Source organism: Notamacropus eugenii, chromosome 3 (assembly GCF_028372415.1).
Source record: "Notamacropus eugenii isolate mMacEug1 chromosome 3, mMacEug1.pri_v2, whole genome shotgun sequence".
NCBI classification, from domain to species: domain Eukaryota; kingdom Metazoa; phylum Chordata; class Mammalia; order Diprotodontia; family Macropodidae; genus Notamacropus; species Notamacropus eugenii.
Genome location: NC_092874.1, coordinates 128,860,055 through 128,878,571, shown reverse-complemented (window position 1 = coordinate 128,878,571; position 18,517 = coordinate 128,860,055). Strand labels below are relative to the sequence as shown.

The following is an 18,517-nucleotide window of genomic DNA, read 5'->3' as shown; positions in this document are numbered from 1 at the left end:
AGTGCTTTCTATAGGTGATTCATTAATATCAAATTATGGGCAAAATATGCAAAAATAACACATCATAACAGGAAAACCATGGTGTTTTAGTTAATACAATTCCCTTCAACTGATGGGAAAAATGGACAACGGACAACTCTACACAGGAGAAGAACCTCTTGCAGCTCAGAGATCTGAGAGGGGGAAGATAGGAGAACAGAGTATTCAGAAGGAAGGGATGGCCAACAACACCAAATGTTGCAGAAAGGTCAAAGAAGATGAAGACCAAAGGAAGACCAACGAAGGGATCATTGGTGACTTAAGCAAGGGCAGTGCCAGTGGAATGGCTGGACTTGCAAGGGTTTGAGAAGTAAAAGGGTAATAAGAATACAGAGAAAGTGAAGGTAGACTGCTCTAGAGAAATTTAAGGATAAATGGAAGACATAGAATGATAGTGTACAATTGAAAAAATTGCAGAGACCTAAGCATGTTCATAAGCAGGAGTAAAGAGCCAATAGAGAGGAAAAAAGAGAGAGAGAGAGATGAGAGAGAGAAAGAGGGAGGGATGGAAAGAGATGGGAGGAGGGAGAGAGACAGAGAGAGACAGAGAGAGAGGGACAGAGCGGGGTGGGGGGAAGGTCAAGATCAAAGGAGCAAGAGCTAAGAAGTAAAGCAGAGGGAGTAGATAAGATACCATGGTCTTATATATGCTGTTTTCTTACCTATGACACCATAAAATCATTATATTTTATCAATATATTTTGTTGAATAAATATCTTCGTATTAAAATCAGAATGTCTGTTAAAAAAATTTTATCTCCATTACCTTTTTATAGAGGACAGCTAAACCAGGTAGAAACTGTAATAACAATTTGTAGGAACCTATCAAGTCATTCATTTTTGTTTTTCACTTTTCTTGAACCTCATAAATCTAGGTATCTTTATATTATAAGAGCCAGGGAGTTTTGAGATTAAGCAAATATAGTCTTCTGTCTGTAATTCCCACATGTGGGGGGAGGAGCCAAGATGGTGGAGTAGAAAGATACACATATGCTAGCTCCGAACCCACAGCCCATAAAATAGCTGTAAAGAAGAACTCCCAACAAATTCTGGAGCAGCAGAAGCCACAGAACAATGGAGTGGAGGAGGTATCTGTTCCAGAGAGCCCTGAAAAATCAACATGAAAGGTCCGTTGCGCACCAGACCCGGAGCAGAGCCCAGCCCTGCCTGGGCCCTGCGGGCACCGAGGGGAGCAGATCCGAGCAGGGTCCAGGGACAGAATCACCAGCAGACAAGCAGGTCCCTCCACCCATAGGTGCTAAAGGTCAGTGGGAGAGTATCTTTGGCTGGCCAAGAGAGGAGTGGGATGTCCCCATAACTCAGGCCCCCTCCGGAGGCAGGAGTGGGGGCAGCAGGGGACAAGGGCTCCCAAAGCTGGCAGGAGCCCAGATCCATTGTTGAAGGTCTCTGCTTAAACCCCCTGAAGGAACTGAGCCCTGTGAGGTGGCCCTGCCCCCACCTGAGCATCTGAACTTAATCTCACACTGAATAGCAGCCCCGCCCCCACCAAAAGCCCTGAGGCTAGGAAGCAGCATTTGAATCTCAGACCCCCAAGTGCTGGCTGGGTGGATCTGGAGGCGGTGGGTGTGGAAAGGACACTCAGAAGTCAAGTCACTGGCTGGGAAAATGCCCAGAAAAGGAAAAAAAATAAGACCATAGAAGGTTACTTTCTTGGTGAACAGGTGTCTCCTCCCATCCTTTCATATGAGGAAGAACAATGCTTACCATCAGGGAAAGACATAGAAATCAAGGCTTCTGTATCCCAAACATCCAAAATAAATATTCAATGGGCTCAGGCCATGGAAGAGCTCAAAAAGGATTTTGAAAATCAAGTTAGAGAGGTGGAGGAAAAACTGGGAAGAGAAATGAGAGAGATGAAAGAAAAGCATGAAAAGCAGGTCAACACCTTGCTAAAGAAGACCCCAAAAAAATGCTGAAGAAAATAACACCTTGAAAAATAGGCTAACTCAATTGGCAAAAGAGGTTCAAAAAGCCAATGAGGAGAAGAATGCTTTCAAAAGCAGAATTAGCCACATGGAAAAGGAGGTTCAAAAGCTCACTGAAGAAAATAGTTCTTTCAAAATTAGAATGGAACAGATGGAGGCTAATGACTTTATGAGAAACCAAGAAATCACAAAACAAAACCAAAAGAATGAAAAAATGGAAGATAATGTGAAATATCTCATTGGAAAAACAACTGACCTGGAAAATAGAGCCAGGAGAGACAATTTAAAAATTATGGGACTACCTGAAAGCCATGATCAAAAAAAGAGCCTAGACATCATCTTTCATGAAATTATCAAGGAAAACTGCCTTGAGATTCTAGAACCAGAGGGCAAAATAAGTATTCAAGGAATCCACAGATCACCACCTGAAAGAGATCCAAAAAGAGAAACTTCTAGGAACATTGTGGCCAAATTCCAGAGTTCCCTGGTCAAGGAGAAAATATTGCAAGCAGCTAGAAAGAAACAATTCAAGTGTTGTGGAAATACAATCAAGATAACACAAGATCTAGCAGCTTCTACATGAAGGGATCGAAGGGCATGGAATAGGATATTCCAGAAGTCAAAGGAACTAGGACTAAAACCAAGAATCACCTACCTAGCAAAACTCAGTATAATACTTCAGGGGAAAAAATGGTCTTTCAATGAAATCGAGGACTTTCAAACATTCTTGATGAAAAGACCAGAGCTGAAAAGAAAATTTGACCTTCAAACACAAGAATGAAGAGAAGCATGAAAAGGCAAACAGCAAAGAGAAGTCATAAGGGACTTTACTAAAGATGAACAGTTTACATTCCTACATGGAAAGACAATATTTGTAACTCTTGAAACTATAATTCCCACATGTCTATAAAGAATGGAAAACTTTCAGCTCCCATTTCAAATAAAATGCATTAGGAAGTGGATGATTACTTATCTATCTTCATCTTTGGTTCAATAAATTAATGAATGATCAAAGGTTTTCCCCTTTATCACCATCAAATAATTAGGAATCCTGTTCCAACACTTCTACAGAATAGAAATTAACATATATCATTCTAAGTAAGTGACCAAGTGAGTTGAATGACTGACTTGGGATCAGGAAGATTTAACTTCAAAATATTCAGCCTCAGATCCTTACTAGTTGGGGAATCCTGGTAAGTCATTTAGCTTTTCTCAATAAAAAGAACAAAAATAACACCTACCTCAGACAGTTGTTGGAGTATCAAATGTGATAATATAGGCAAAGAGTTTTGCAAACCTCAAAGTATGAATATCATCTATAAGTATAATTTTCAAAATACCATAAAACTTTTTTTTATTATAAAGCAGTTTCACTTCTAACTTTTTATTGTATCCTGAAAAACAGTATTATAATAAAGTTTTAATAAATTCCAACAGACCATCATCAAAACTTCCTTTTGCAATATATTCTATATTTTTAATATAATGATACTTTATACATATAACTTTTATATATTATATATATTTACTTCTATATATAACTTAATAAGTTATACTTTGTGTGATTCAACAAGTGTGAATTCCAATAGTGAACTTCTATTTTTAGGTAAAGTGTTTTTGAGTATGTCATATAATGAGCTCTTCTAATTTGATGTGTTTACATTTGAATTAACCTTTAAAAAACTTGTTTTCACTAGAGTCTCAATAGAATTCTACTTTAGAAACAAATCTTTTGTTTAATAATCATAACAAATATGCTGCTAGGACAAATAAAATGGGTAAGAGTTTTTCTTCTCATGCCTTCAATTGACTTTTCTGTTGGATGGTCTTCTGAATCAGTGACACTTAGGGCAGGCAGCAGCAGAATATAGCTAACTGTGTCAGCTAACTGGAGGTACACATAAAGCCTTGGAGAGCACATATAAAGGCCTTGCATAGTACAGACAAATAATTCTTCTTTGCTTCTTCACTTAGTCATTCCTACAGTTTTCACTTAGTTCTACTGTCTTAACACAAATGAAGGCATTAAAGATGCTTTCCATTTCTGAGATCTTCAAATCCCAAATCTCAGGGCACAGCATTTGCTGCGCTGTTTTTGCCACGATAAATTCTGATGACCTTATCTGATTTTAGAAGGGAGGAAGAAAAGGTGGCACGGGGCAAATATAATAGGAAAACCTCACCTATTTCCAACTATTAGAGGAAAGGCCTCTGACTTAGTAAAAACTATAACTCACAAAGTGTTTATAAAAATGCAGTTCAGATATTCCCTTTATACACACATACACGTGAATAGGATTAGACTAAATATAGATCAAGGTAGAAGTTTTTGAAATATCTTTATAAATGACAGCTAAAAGGAAAAATGAGCATCTTAATTACAGATATGCAAAAAGACAATGGTCAAGTATATAAATCCATTGGAAAAGCTTGTTCTCTCATGTCTCTTAAATATTTCTATGCCACTTTTACTTATCAAAATTCTGTGCTATGGATAGCACAAAAATTGACTTTAACCTGGTCCTAGTCCAAATTATGAAGCACTTCACATGAGCAGAGTTCAAACTGTATTGTAAAAGCTTTTCTTTGTTATCAGACTTGAGGGTTGTGGTGCCAACACTGTCACTAACTAACCTGGGTGACTTTGGATAAGGTATAATGAGCTCTCTGAGCCCAAGTTTCCTGATTCCTCCAATTAGCTGGTTCCCCCCAAAACTTCCATGTAAAGAAAATGCCCAGGCCAGTCATGTCTTCATCTTCTCCAGACTTCCTTTCAATGCTCCTCTTTCCTGTGATTTAGCTTCCTTTATGTTTTATCTTCCACTGTCAGAACTGAGGGCACGGGTTGCCTTTCTGCTTGTGTTGGTATGAGTATTTCTAGAAGTTAGCATGAGGATTGGCACATATTAAGTGTTTAATACATGCTTCTTGCCTTGCCTTGCTTCAAATTACAAATAAATGTCAATAACTTGCTCAGTCCTCTGCTCAAGGAGAGAGAGACATTTATTTTATCCAGAAGTAAAGCCAAGCCCATGAATGATTTGTTCATGGAGGGAATAATGAAACTTATGCTTTCAAGCTATGGTTCCCTTGTAAGCCTGGGCATCTCACTTGAAATGAAGTTAATTTTCAACTGGATGTTCTTTAGGGTAAGAATTCAGGTGATTTTTTTTAATGTACAACTCACCTGTCAAAGCACTTTCCCTACTGATGGGGTCACATGATACTGATCTTTTAATTCTATTTCAGAAGACTCCTTAAATATATGGACAGGAATAATATTTTTGAATCAAATTCCCAGGAGAAATTTCTGAAACTTTTGCATGGTAAGTGGGAAAGGAATAATATAGCCTTATGTTATAATTTTAGGAGTGTTAATAAATTAGCCACTTCCGGAAAAAAAGCAACATCATTTATAGGACAGCATGGGACGTTTGAGCTTTTGTGTTTTCTAATGCACACGCTAAGTCTTCGGCAGAACAGATATTTGTTTTATTTGAATTTTACATTCCTCATTATATTCTGATAATGGAGTACTAAGTTAAAGTGCCATACAGATTGCAAACATCTCAATGGTGTGAGGGCAGCTTACTGTTCAACTTCCACCCTTAAAGAAAGTAAGCATGCACAGCCTTCTGGGAAAGCACTCTATATACAGTTCAATTGAGACACTGGGAAAATAAGAGCACTTGGGGGTTAGACCTGGGAACCTGGCAACCAGAGTGCTGAAAAAGATTCTCACCACACAAAGAATTTGCATGTTCACTGTGCGGTACCTTTTGTCTAGGGCACCTCTGCATTTCTACATTGATAATAAGCATAGATACCAAATCTATGCAAAGGATCACAGTCATGACAAGCTCTAAGGAGCAGTCTTCCTTCTTTTGTTTTCTGGAACAATATGATACTCAGTGTTGGGGGGTGGTTCAGCAGGGGATCAGAAAACAATGAATTAACATTCATTTTTATGACTGCAGTTCTCATATACATATAATTCTCTGAGCTGAAAATAAATTATTTTCAGTCTAAAAAATGATGGATGATTTTTCACCCATAAGGTATGTGGTCCAGAAAACATGGTCATAAAAATGAGTTTGTTTCAATGTGCAGTTTAAGCCTCTAATTAAAAAGAGAGTGAATGCAACTAGAGTTTCTAGTCATTGTACAGTTTTATAAAACTGAAAGTAAATTGTCTATCTTTGTAATATTCTAAATCAACAACCATTTTTCTATTTAGTAACAAGGAAAACATATATATATTCACTTCATGTGAAATAATATTACAACTAAAACAACTGTGACAATAATACACATATGCATGATGTATGTTCTCTATTTCTAGTCCCCAATATGGAGCATTAGCATTTTTTGAATATACAAACAAGACCCAAAGGGAGATACAGAGGACAAGATTTTTAAAGATCAGTGGGTTTAATTCATGTACAAGAAGTTTTTAAACCTATAATCTTCATTAATTTGTACTTCTACTGAAGGTTTTGCATAACGTACAAGGACTGAATAAAGTCATACACAGGTCAAAATGGAAAGCTGAGTTTAATTTGAGAGACATCTGAAATATGCAGTAATACTCTGGGTACAGTAGCCTGATGAGTATTTAGCCTGTTCCAAGTTTTGGGTCTCTTGGATCCTGCATCATTTTGCTGCTCCACATTTTGGGTATCTCTTTTGGTTAAGTGCCTTCAAATTCTGAAAGAACACCTAATTTTATTCTAGCACAATAATTTGTAATACAGTTACATGCTGCCTCAAATAAGTAGTAGAAAGGTTTCAGTGGGGGAGGTTTGAACAATCCTTTCTTTAACTCCTCTTCCTGTTTCTGAGACAGATGTTCTCATTGGCTATATCAGGGTTGACATACTATGAGTCAAGCTAATGTGTTGTGAATCAGTCTATATCTGGAAATAGGTCACATCTAGAGTACATTTTATAGTTAATGGAGCCCTTTTAATTCTTTATATCATTTGATACAGTGTCTAGCACAAAGCCTGGCACACAGTAGGCACTTACTAAATGGTTATCAAGTCCTTCATAACCTTGTCTCCCCACCCTGACTACCTCTATCCTCATCAAAAGTAGAAACCAGTTCCTTATAAGGGGACAAATGGAAAACTCACTGGCTCATGAATCAGGAAATGTAGGTTCTAGTACTAATCCTGCCAGCACCTAGGTTGGGTAACTTTACACAAGTCACAAGCTCTCTGAGCCTCAGGCTGTAAAAGCAAGGGTGTTGGACCAGATAATCTTCAGAATCTGAAATATTTCTATAACTTGTTCAGGACACAAGGTGCTATGTTAGAAATAACTGCCAAATTTGAATTACTCATGGAAATGTGAATGAGCTTAACTAAAAGAAATGAATCAGATATGATGCTTGACCATCTACTGAGAGGTAAGAGACCAGTTATTTCACCATGTTAAAGGCTAAGGAACAGGGGAACAGGAAGAGAAGCCCCAGTTACACTGCACAGATTTTGTCCTTGTAATACAAGTCAAGTATCTACATTGAAACCTCATTAGCTTGGATTCTACCAGAGCTGGATTTCCGATAAGCCCATAGAGGCTGGACTGAATTTCTCCCTTCCTTGGCAAACCCTTTCTTCCTAGTTAAAGTTCATGGCTTCAATAAAACTGGAGAAAGTGTAAAATGTTTAAGAAAATTAATTGTTTTAAAGCATTTTCAAGAATAATCATTAAAATATTTAATTTAAAAAGACAGTCTCATAAATCTTTCTTCTAGGTAATATTTTGTTAGTAAGACTGCAGGACTTGAAAGTCAGGAAGATCTGGCTTCAATTCCTGCCTATTCCACTTATAAACTGTGAAATTATTTAAAATTGGGAATTTAATTATTAAATTATTATTATTATTAAATTATTATAAACTGGGAAATTATTTAAATTCTCTGACTTAGACTCCCCCTTGTAACATGACAATAATAATTCCTACATTTTCTATCCTAAAGGGTAGCTGGGAGGTTCAAATGATGAAGGGTAGTAAAGGCTTTGCAAAATTCAAAGCACTATCTATTTAAATGCCAATTATTATTATTGCTGTACTTGGAAATAATGTACCTGCATTTATTTTAAAATACTATAAAATCTAAAATGTTCAGTAATTCAGTCTGGTTTCCCTAGATAGTTAAATGAATGAAGTTGAATTTTATGTTCTTTTTTACTTCTGAGGAGACAGCCCTAATCAATAAAAATCATTTTGCTTGAGTTTCTTATTTTCTAGTTAGTGAGATTTAAATATATATATGGCAGACAGATTAGGTAGAAGTTAAACAAGGGATGTGGGAAGAATACTTGTCTTCCTTGTAGTTGAAAAGGAGAAACACCACATGGCTGCTGTGCTCCATATTCTAGGAAGACTCATCCTCACTTTCACATTGAGAAGGAGTAAGCTACAATGGTGGCACAGATAGTTAAGGAGTCAGAAGACCCAGGGTTCTCATTCTAGCTCTGCAACTCATTCATTGTAACCACTTAACCTTTTGGGGGCTCAATTTCTTCAGCTATAAACAGGATTGATACCACCTGCTCTGCTAACTTCAGGAGCCACGGGAAGATAAAATGCATAACAGATTTTGAAACAATCATCTAATTAGGAGCTGCACTGTGATGTGAGGGTGATCCAGGATTCTTAAAAGTCATGCCATTTATTGATGAGCTTTGACAGGTCCTACTAAGTTGGAAAGGCTTTGAGTGGGGTCTTGGTGATCACCTGTGATCTGTGGATTAGTCTATAGAGAGATGCTTATTATCTGAAGACTGGCCATAAAGTTTTATAATTGTTATTGTTTTTGTTTGGCAATATCAACTTATTATTATTATTATTAATTATTTGGAAATAGCAACTCAATTAGACCATTTGATAATGTGTGTGGAGACTGTTATCTCTGTGAGTATAGGGAATACCAACATTGGTGAAATCAAGAGTTTTTGAAGTACTGAGGTAAGATCTTGAGGGAATGGTTTAAAGTGCTACACAAATGTAAGGAATTTTTTAATAGAGAGTACTTGGTCCAACTTCTCTAGTTTGATGATAAAGATAGCGAGCTCTAGAGAGGTTAAATGACCTGTTTGAGGTGACAGGGCTAGTAATTAGTCTTGTAAGGATTCTTGACTTCTTGTCCTGCACACTTTATACTCAAAATGGTTTGTTATTGGAGACCCATGGTTCTTACTAATCTACGTATTCTATTTAGCACCATATTTAGCAATCATTGACAGTAGTTTCTTTTTCCTTTTCCTGCCTCAGTTTCTCTTTAACACTCTATTGTAGAAAACTAGGTAAACATGATAGTTGGTTGCAGGAAAGAAGAGATAACTAGAAAAAATAAAAGATGAGAATTTATTGGAAACCTTCAGTTACACATCTAAGTAGTTTTAAGTAAATTTTACTCTAAACTCACAAAAACAAGACAAGAAAGGCTCTCTTGAGTACTGTCAGGAAAACTGCAACCTAACGTATCCCAGGTAATTTTTTAAACTTCTTGACGAAACAAGCCTCGCTCAATTACTGATTTCTATTTTTAACAACCCTAACAAGTGCTAAAAGAGGTTCATGATGGCTTCCAGGATGTTAGGCAGTAGATAGGACCTCAATGGAGGATTTACAGAAGGACATGGACAAGAATTGAACACCATAGTACAGACGGATCATCACTTGCATTGATGTGTACCCACCCCCACATCCATGAGCTCATTGGTCTATCCAAGTATTCAGTATTAGGAATTATTTACTTTTCATTTAATATAAATCTCATGTATTCTAAACTCATTAATTTCCATCTTATCTTTAGCAGTAATAAAGATCTTTCTCTGTCTCTCTGTCTCTGTCTCTCTCTCTCGTGTGTGTGTATGTGCGTGTGTGTGTGTGTATGTATGTGCAAGAGCTCATGCTTACTGACTCAGGGTACTCAGGTTCTCACACTGAAATTCACATCTTTTGAACCTATAGTCTTTCTTCCCTAACCCCATAAAGAAAGGTAGTATCAATTGCTGAACTTTGTGTTTGCACTGAATGCTCACTCAGCTATTGTTAGCTCATATACCACCAAGGTCTTCTCTGTATTCTGGCCAAAATGGTATAATTTTTTAAAAAATCAAAAAGCAAGACATTGGTACATCAACACCACAACATCACCACACCACACTACAGACAATGGCATGTGCATGCAGGGGATTGGTTAATCACCTGTTTCCTTTTCTGCTGGGCCTAAAACATAAGCAAAAAGAATTTAGAGGGAAAAAAAATGAACATTATTCCATATAAAATCACATCAGTATAATAGGCCAATCTGTTACAGAAAAAATGTTCCTCATTTTCTATTTTCAACAGAATGTGATTTGATTTTAGGTGTAATCCAGATATAACTGTAATGATTCTTTCTCCTCAGAAGCTAAAGCCAACAGAATTTGTTTTTTCCTTTGATAAACAGGCACTTCTTATCTCTGAAAGGGGAAAGTTTGTTTTTCCCATTTGACCATGTTCTGGGAATGGTCCCATAACTGACATTATTATCTTATCAATGATACCAGTAGAAGAAAGAAAATGAATCTGTCCATTGTATTTTGTCCCTATTAGGAATATATGACAAAGAAACCATAAACCTTCATTTAAAGGAGTTAGTTTCATATTTCAAACATATAAACAGGTGCTGTTTCTTGTCATTACCTGTGCTCTGGGCCTAGAGTTCTGTTTATTTCACTAGTGAGGATAAGTCTTGGTTAAATGTATATGGAATAATAAATTTTTAAAGTTTACATATGAGAATGGCTACTATAGCTCAGAAACAGAGAAAGATTATAAGATATAGGAAGGAATATAAAAGTCCTTGCTCTCTTTAAATATTCTTGGATAAATTAGTGATCCAAATGAAATAAATTACATGGATTTTAATGGAGAAAAAAGCATTCCTATGAGTATATAGATTTCAGGTCATTTCTTCAAAATTATTTTTTACTAGCTAAATTTATCTGTGGATGTCTTTCTCTCGATTCTACTTTCTACCTTATATATAGTTTTAAAAGGTTATGAAGTCTATTTTTACATTCATTATCTTTATCAATTTTCAGAAAACCCAATATCCCCAACCCCTCAAAATTATTTCATTGAGTATTCAGAAACTGAATACTAAGAAATTTCTTTCTCATTTCTTCCAAATGATCTAATATTCATCGCTTTTGCTTTAACACAACATGATATCATAATTAATGATGTTAAACTGGTAACTAAGGAGATTTCATGTTGTTACTCTCGTGATATAATATTGGTTGCTATAGTGATGGGATGGCTTTTTTTGTTAATCACTCAGGAGGTTGGTTAACTCATGCTTGTCAGAGAGCCTGACCAGATTTGGAGAGAAAAAGAATTCATACTACAGTTAATCATATCATCCTTATTTCATTTTATGTGATTTTGATAGCAATTTTAAAATTAGCTAATGCTTATATACCAACTCTACAATGAACATTTTAATATTTAAAAATTATTGAGGATTTTAAAATACTGATTATTTATTTGTTAGACGTGTATATCTGAAAAATCATTAACGAAAGGCTTTTTCTTCTCCCAAAGTTAGTTCCATATGTATATTATGAAACATTATGTTATGGTTATTTAAACAAACTATCACAATCCATTTCTCTTCCATTTAAATTATTTCAGTTTATGCATCTTAAGAAAATAATTTAGTTCTGTGCCCATGCCACAAGTTTCAATATCCTTTTAAAATTATTCTAAAGATCATTATCCTTAATGAATAAAATCCAAAGAAAGACAAAAAAAAGCACAGTTCTCTCATGAGATCTAATCTTTCAAATACATTAATATATTGCAAGCAATTAAAAGCTCTGGGTAGTTCTATCAGTTTATTTCAGTACTGACGATATCAACAAGTTTCTCATTTCTAAGCATGAGTACAGAACATCAGAAAACAATCTCACATGGCATTGCATTATTATCGATCAGGAGAGAATATACTGCCAATAGTTTAAATGTCAGACATACTTACAGTAATGCTAAAAAATACAACCCATGAAAACACCTTTTCGTTTCTTGAAAACTCAAAATAAGAACAAAGGACAACTTAAGCACGAAGCCTGGGTCTTTCATTCAAGCGAAGTCCCAGGAGGCATATTAAAGCAATGAATAGGAAAAAGCTCTACAGTTCACCAGCTGAGATTTTAATGAGACATTTCCCCTTGCTATGGTACAGGTTTGTTCAGGAAAAGGAAAAGACTTTTCACAGAATAGTCAGTTAATAGGCATTGCTGGCTCCCACAGCCACTTTGGCAGTTGCTCACTGTACTGACCTTCTATTTTGGCATATTCTGTAAGTCTAGTGTAATTGATCAAGGCAGCCTTCTCTAGACACTTTCTGACCACTTTCTTCACCTCTTCTGCTGGTATGGGAGTGGCAATATCTTTCATTAAAACCTACCAAAAAACAGGAACAAATCATATAAAGCATCTTCAACTCTAATATTTATAGTAAGCAGTGTTAGACAACATTAAAGGGAATAATAATTGGTAAATGGGCTATTGCTTGTCATCTGAAACACATTCCATTCCTCATCTGAACCCTCATTTCTTAAATGTATCAAAACCTTTCAAATGTCATGTCAGCATTTTGTATTAATTGTCAGCCACTCTCTGGGAACACTCAAGACCATCCAAGGTAGCAGCAATTGTAGGTCAGGATCATAGTGCAGGAGAAAAGACAAAAATGGTAAGTTTGAAAAGCATACCCTAAGTTCAAAGCCCAGCTTTTCTGAGTGCTGCACTAAGTAATACATGAGATGACAAAAAAGCAACAACAAAAATTTGCCAAAGATGAGCAGTGTGAATTACTTTAGGATTAAGACCTTCTTTTCTCTCATAGATGTATTCTTAATTACTGTAAACTGCTATTATTGATGAGACAATATACTGAAAGTAGAGGAAAAGCTCCTTAGTCTTGGAAAATATTTTGTTGACATTTTTAATGCCCATGTGTATCCATTTAACCTTTCTCTGAAAGATTAAAAAGGTATGTATCTACTACTGTTTATTGAACTCTAAAATCATGTCTTCTTTATTTCTCTTAAAAGATAACTAAGTGAAAATTAATTTAAAAGATGAATGCTTAGTTTTTCAAACTTTAAATAAACATTATCCTAAAAGAGATTTCATATCATACTGTCTACTTAAACAGTTAAATAATGACCATGAATTCTTTCCCTTAATTCTCAGGTATGGATGCATATTTCTCAATAAAATATGTTTCAATGCACATGTCTGAATGTTTGTTAAGACAGCCCCAACCCTTTATATCTTCCATAAGGTTCTGTTATCTTGTTTTTAATAAAAATTTTTTTAAAAAAGCAAATAGTGTGAAAATGTGGACACAAAATGAAAAATGTAGTAATTTTCAAATATAGTGTATCTGTTTAGTGAATTCATTGTTCTATTAATGTTTTATCTTGGTGTAAATGCTACAGGAATATAAAATTACCAGTTTCTATCTTTATTATTCTATTTCTTTTTTTCTTCTTTATCATCAGGGATTCTAGTTTTGAATTATCTCAGCTTTATGCTGACCTTGGTAGAATGTTATAATTTTACTAATCAACATTTCTCTGGCTATTTTAAAATGAAAGCAAAATTCAGTCTCATCACAGATTCATTTTTTTTCTTCACATAATCTTATGAAGCAAAAACACTCTGACATATAATTGGGACTTCATGTCAGACACAAGGTATTCTACTGCCTGAATAATCCTTGTGGTTCATTGGCCCATGGGTTAAGAAGCTATATATCTCAAACTAGCATTGTCCCCTTTTGTGAGGGCAGAAGGAGAGGCAGATCCTTAATTTCAATTGGTCTAGGGAATCAGAAGAAAAAACTTGGGCTTGGAAAGGCAGAAATACTTACAAGGATAGTGGAGCAGAGACTTAGATAAAAGAGGGGGAAGGGGGTCTAGGTATAGATTTGCCTCCCTTGATGCAGATAAGTAACCAGTCTGTAACTCAGAGTTGTGTAGACTGTTGTCTGGGACTTGTAGAGGTTAAATGATTCGCCTGTGCTACAACTGCTAGGATGTGTCAGTGAAAGGACTTGAACCTTAATTTTCCTGGCTCCACAGCTGGACATCTACCATGTTAAACTCTCACCGTTATCAAAGAAACATCAAAATTGAATTGAAAGTGACTTTCCCATCATCTGCCTCTAATGGTGAATTCAACTATTAGGGAAGATATTTTAAAAATACTCAGAATGTGATTCACTACTACTTTATTAATATAAAAAATATTTAAATCAAGCAAAATTTCATAGCACAGCTGGCCAAATGGAGGAATCTAATACCTTCCTGGAAAGGAGAGTATAAAAAGTCAAGAGCTGCTAAAAAAGTGATCTACTAAATTTCTTCTGCTTCTCTTTCTTTACGTGCTTTCTTTTTACATATAAGCCATTGGAGTTCTAGTTTGAAAGGTGGCTTTTTGAGAGGTAGAGGTTTAGACGTAGGGAAGGGTGACTATTTCTACACCAACTAATAAGAACATTTGAAAAGGGTAGAATAAGTGGCCCCAAATATTTCTCTCTAATTCTGCCAGCATTATGGAGTAATTCAAATTGGGATAAAGATGATCTTTCATTACTGGCCAGATAATATGATTAGCAGCAAGTTTCTTATTGCCACTTTTTTCTACTCCATGGAAACCTAGCGAAGGAACAGGGCTTTGAACAGTGAGTACATCCAAGAGACTGCCACTTCCAAATGTGAAATGAGAAAGAGTTGTTGTCAACTCAGCACATTTTTACCCAGACTTTTCAAAATTTACAGCCCGAAGCTTTTCAATATAAATTTCCAATATTGTGAAAATCTAAATCGAACAATAAGCTACTACACCAGCTTTTTCAATTCCAGCTTGCCTACATGAAGTAGAATAATCAGGAATGAGGCAATGAAGAGCAGGGCGAGAATATGAAATCCATACAGAATCCAAAGATCTTATTTTTGCAACCAGTTTTAGCTTTCCCTGGAATGGAGTTTGTATCTTTTTCCTATTGGAAAGGTACTGATGTGTAATGAAATATCCAAAATGAATTTAGCATAAGAAAGGATAAAAACTGTCAAAGGAGGCCAGTAAATCAGAGCTATGAGATCAATCCATGAGCTATTGAAATTCTCCAATTAATAATTAAATTAATTTATTAAATTAATTTTATTAATTATTAATTAATTTTATTAATTGTTCTATTAAGATAGAACAAGCAGGACTTATCTTATTTCTATATACCCATTCCCTTATTAACACCTCCAGTCATGCCTCTTATATGATTTTATTGGTATAAGGAAGTCTCAATGAAGAAATTCCCTCTACTTATTCAGTACTGCCCCTTCTTCCGGGACTGAGAGTTTAGAGAGTTGCTTAGAATACTCCCATATCAAACAAGTAGCCAGAAGTTATACATCGTATAGCTTGAATGTGTCAGAAGCAAGCAAGAGTCAAACCCAGGTCTTTCTAACTCTGTGGCCAGCTATCTAGAAATGGCACTTTGAAGCACAACTCTAATTGTTTATAATACATAAAATAGTTTCTTCCTTTAAAATGTCTGTATTTTAAATGAGACAGAGAAATACACTTTTAGAATAATGTTACTTTTAATATGAAAGGACGAAATCCTGTGTTCTTTTCTCTTGTTATGGGAAAACCGATTTCTACATGTTGAACAACAATTGATGGTGCATTAGATTAGGTATCATTGGAGAAATGAATCTTGAAATGAGTTTTAGATACAAAGAAGGAGAAGAGCTAATTACTATTGAATGGAAAAATGTTCTGCGTGTAAGGAATGGATGTGTTATGAGGACAGATGGAAGAAAAGATGGGAGATACAAGAGGTGTGATGGGCAGAAATAAACCAATGACATATCCTAAGAGTGAGGAGGAAGTGAATGTGTAGAAAAGCAAAAAGGGCAGAGTGAAGAGACATCTTTGTGAGGGTAATGGAGCTATTCAAAATGGACAGAAGACAAGAAGGCTCACTATGGCTTCATGAGAGGAGAAATAAGCTGGATGACAGGAGGGTGAAGAAATCTAAGGTGTACAGAAGACAGGACTACAGATGTAACAGCAGAGCATTTTACAACAGAATTTTAATGGGTGGGGAGGAGCTGAAGATGGAGTATAATGGAGAAAAGGAGAAATACCATAAAGACAAAAAAAAAAAAAGCAGCCAAGAAACACATAGCTTTCACTAGTTCAATAATAACAAGACAAGGCACATGAAAATTCAAAAACAAACTTACCCTTTCGAGTAATGAGAGTGTAGCTTTGAGAGCACCTTCAGGCCGTCCAAAGGGAAAGCAGTATCTTTAAAAACAAACAAAAAAGAGACAAGAGGCAAACATTTTATATCCATTGAAAAGCTCCTCTACTAATTCCTTGTTCAATTATTTACAGTGGAATTCCAGTGAAGGGACAGCAATCTCACCCTTTCATCACGGAAGCTTTTGGCTGCATGTGTTTTGTTCACTTTCCTACCATACATGTCCTAAATGGTAAGAGAGCTTAGTGCAGTGAACAGACTGTAGCATTCTATGCCTTTCTGATAGTTAAGGGCTCCAAGGATGTGCTTTAAGAAACGTAAAAGTGGTACATGAATAAAGATGGGGAATGCAATAAAATGCATTTTGTAAGAAATTCTTCCTTTTTAAAAAAATCTTCATATAAAATGAAGTTAGACATATACAGCTGCAATTGAAAAACAAAAGCACCAGATCCCCTCATTCTAGATACTAGAACAAGACTGTGGTTCTCCAGCTCCCTGGCAGTTACCCCTCTGTTCTATTCATAAACCTTTCCATATAACAGAGTTAAATCCTTTCCTTGTCTCTCACCAGCTAGTAGCTCCTTGACCAGAGTCCATACGACATCTCTCATGTACCAGCTCTTTGTCTGTTACAGAGATCCTCTGAACATGCATGGGGAGAAGAGGGAGGAGAGAGAGACCAGATTGAGAAAGGAGTGAGGAGGTCACCAAGTGGTAACTGTTCTTTAGAAGATGGTCTTCTTCAGTCCTCCTTTCACTTAAGAACGTAGCATGATACAGCCACTTCTGTCCTGGGGGTTCTAGGCTCGGTTCTCCCTATTTTCGTGAGCTACGTTTGGCAAAACTTTCACAATGTTACAGGAGCTACACTGGTCTCTGAGTGCCACCGTGCTATGACTTATTCATCTTTCAAATGATAACTTGAGAAATAGGATTAATTTTTTTCAGATTATTCATAATCAAAAGCACTTTTACTTTAAAATACTACTTCAACAAGCAACCATCTTCCTTTAGGAAACATAGAGAAATGATACCAAAACACGAGACTCATGTTTTCCATACTCTAGGAAAACAGGATTAAAAGTGACTCCTCATATAAACTCACTGTTCCACTTAAGAATTTTTGGTTTCTAGGATTATTGAATCATTGATTTAGAATCACTGCAGATTGCATCCCCTTCATTTTACAGATTAGAACTGTTGATAGTTCTACAGGTAAGGACAGAGTCAAGCTTCAAACTCAGGTCCTTGGACTCCAAAATCCAGCATACTTTCCCTTATACCAAGCTGTTTCATTACCATTTAATCCACTCACAAACCTTTACCTCTGGGGCAATATTATTATATAAAAAAAAGAATTGTTTTCCACTTTGAAATCAATTTTAAATTCAGTTAATTTTATAAAAATAATTTCAATAAAAAGTTTATAGCTTTTTAAAATGAAAATGTTCATGCTGTCACAAGTTTTAGTTTTGCTAAATTTTATTGATCTCATATACAGCCTACAACCGCAGTCACAAAAATATGGTAGTAGACTGCTTCAAAACTGCTGCTATAATTTATTTGTTTTTCTCCCACATTTTCTCCCTTAACACATCCCCCCCAAAGATCCCTTTCCCACCCTCCACACTTTTTTTCTGAGGGGAAGCAGGGTGGTAATAGGCAAGGAGACATTTATTAAACTGACTGGTTTCTTTCTTTCTTGATGGGGAGAGACAGTAGCCCTTCCTATTATCAAATTAGCAAATGATTCTAATCATCTTATATATCTACAACCTTAATCCATTTTAAAATAAAACACAAATTTGCCTCCAAATTTCCCTCCTCCTGTCTAAATCTTTTCAGTGCATTTGCATAATCCACTCATTGTTCTCTCTATTGTTTATTGCCATTAAACTGTAGGTAACACACTTTATGAATGGAATGCTACTTATCTCCAGATTACTTTTAGCATTTCAGGTCTCTGAAGTTTCACTGGGTAAGTTTTAAATTAGCATTAGCTTCCATTACATACATATATGTAAATATTTCGACACACTTATACAGTAGAAGTAATCCTGCATCAATAAGGTATAGAAACTATTAGGGCTCTTCACATACTCAGGGTGCCCCAAAGTCAGTGCCTAACAATGAAAGCTTAAAATTGAATTAAGACTTTTGAGATAATGTGTGTATATAACCATACACAC

The 18,517-nt window shown here is 35.7% G+C and overlaps 1 protein-coding gene across 17 annotated transcripts in view; it reads right to left on the bottom strand.

Moving 5' to 3' along the window:
- Positions 1-18,517, bottom strand: part of CADPS2 (calcium dependent secretion activator 2) — a 741,873-nt gene that overhangs the window by 137,823 nt on the left and 585,533 nt on the right. For 12 of the 17 annotated variants that reach the window (XM_072652868.1, XM_072652877.1, XM_072652869.1 and 9 more), the window contains exons 15-17: positions 16,306-16,369; positions 12,325-12,448; positions 10,205-10,225 (exon numbers count right to left, since the gene is read on the bottom strand). In XM_072652868.1, coding sequence (XP_072508969.1) covers positions 10,205-10,225; positions 12,325-12,448; positions 16,306-16,369 — 209 coding nt within the window. The remainder of the gene's footprint in view (positions 1-10,204; positions 10,226-12,324; positions 12,449-16,305; positions 16,370-18,517) is intronic. The other 5 variants (XM_072652872.1, XM_072652873.1, XM_072652885.1 and 2 more) reach the window with 1 other exon arrangement.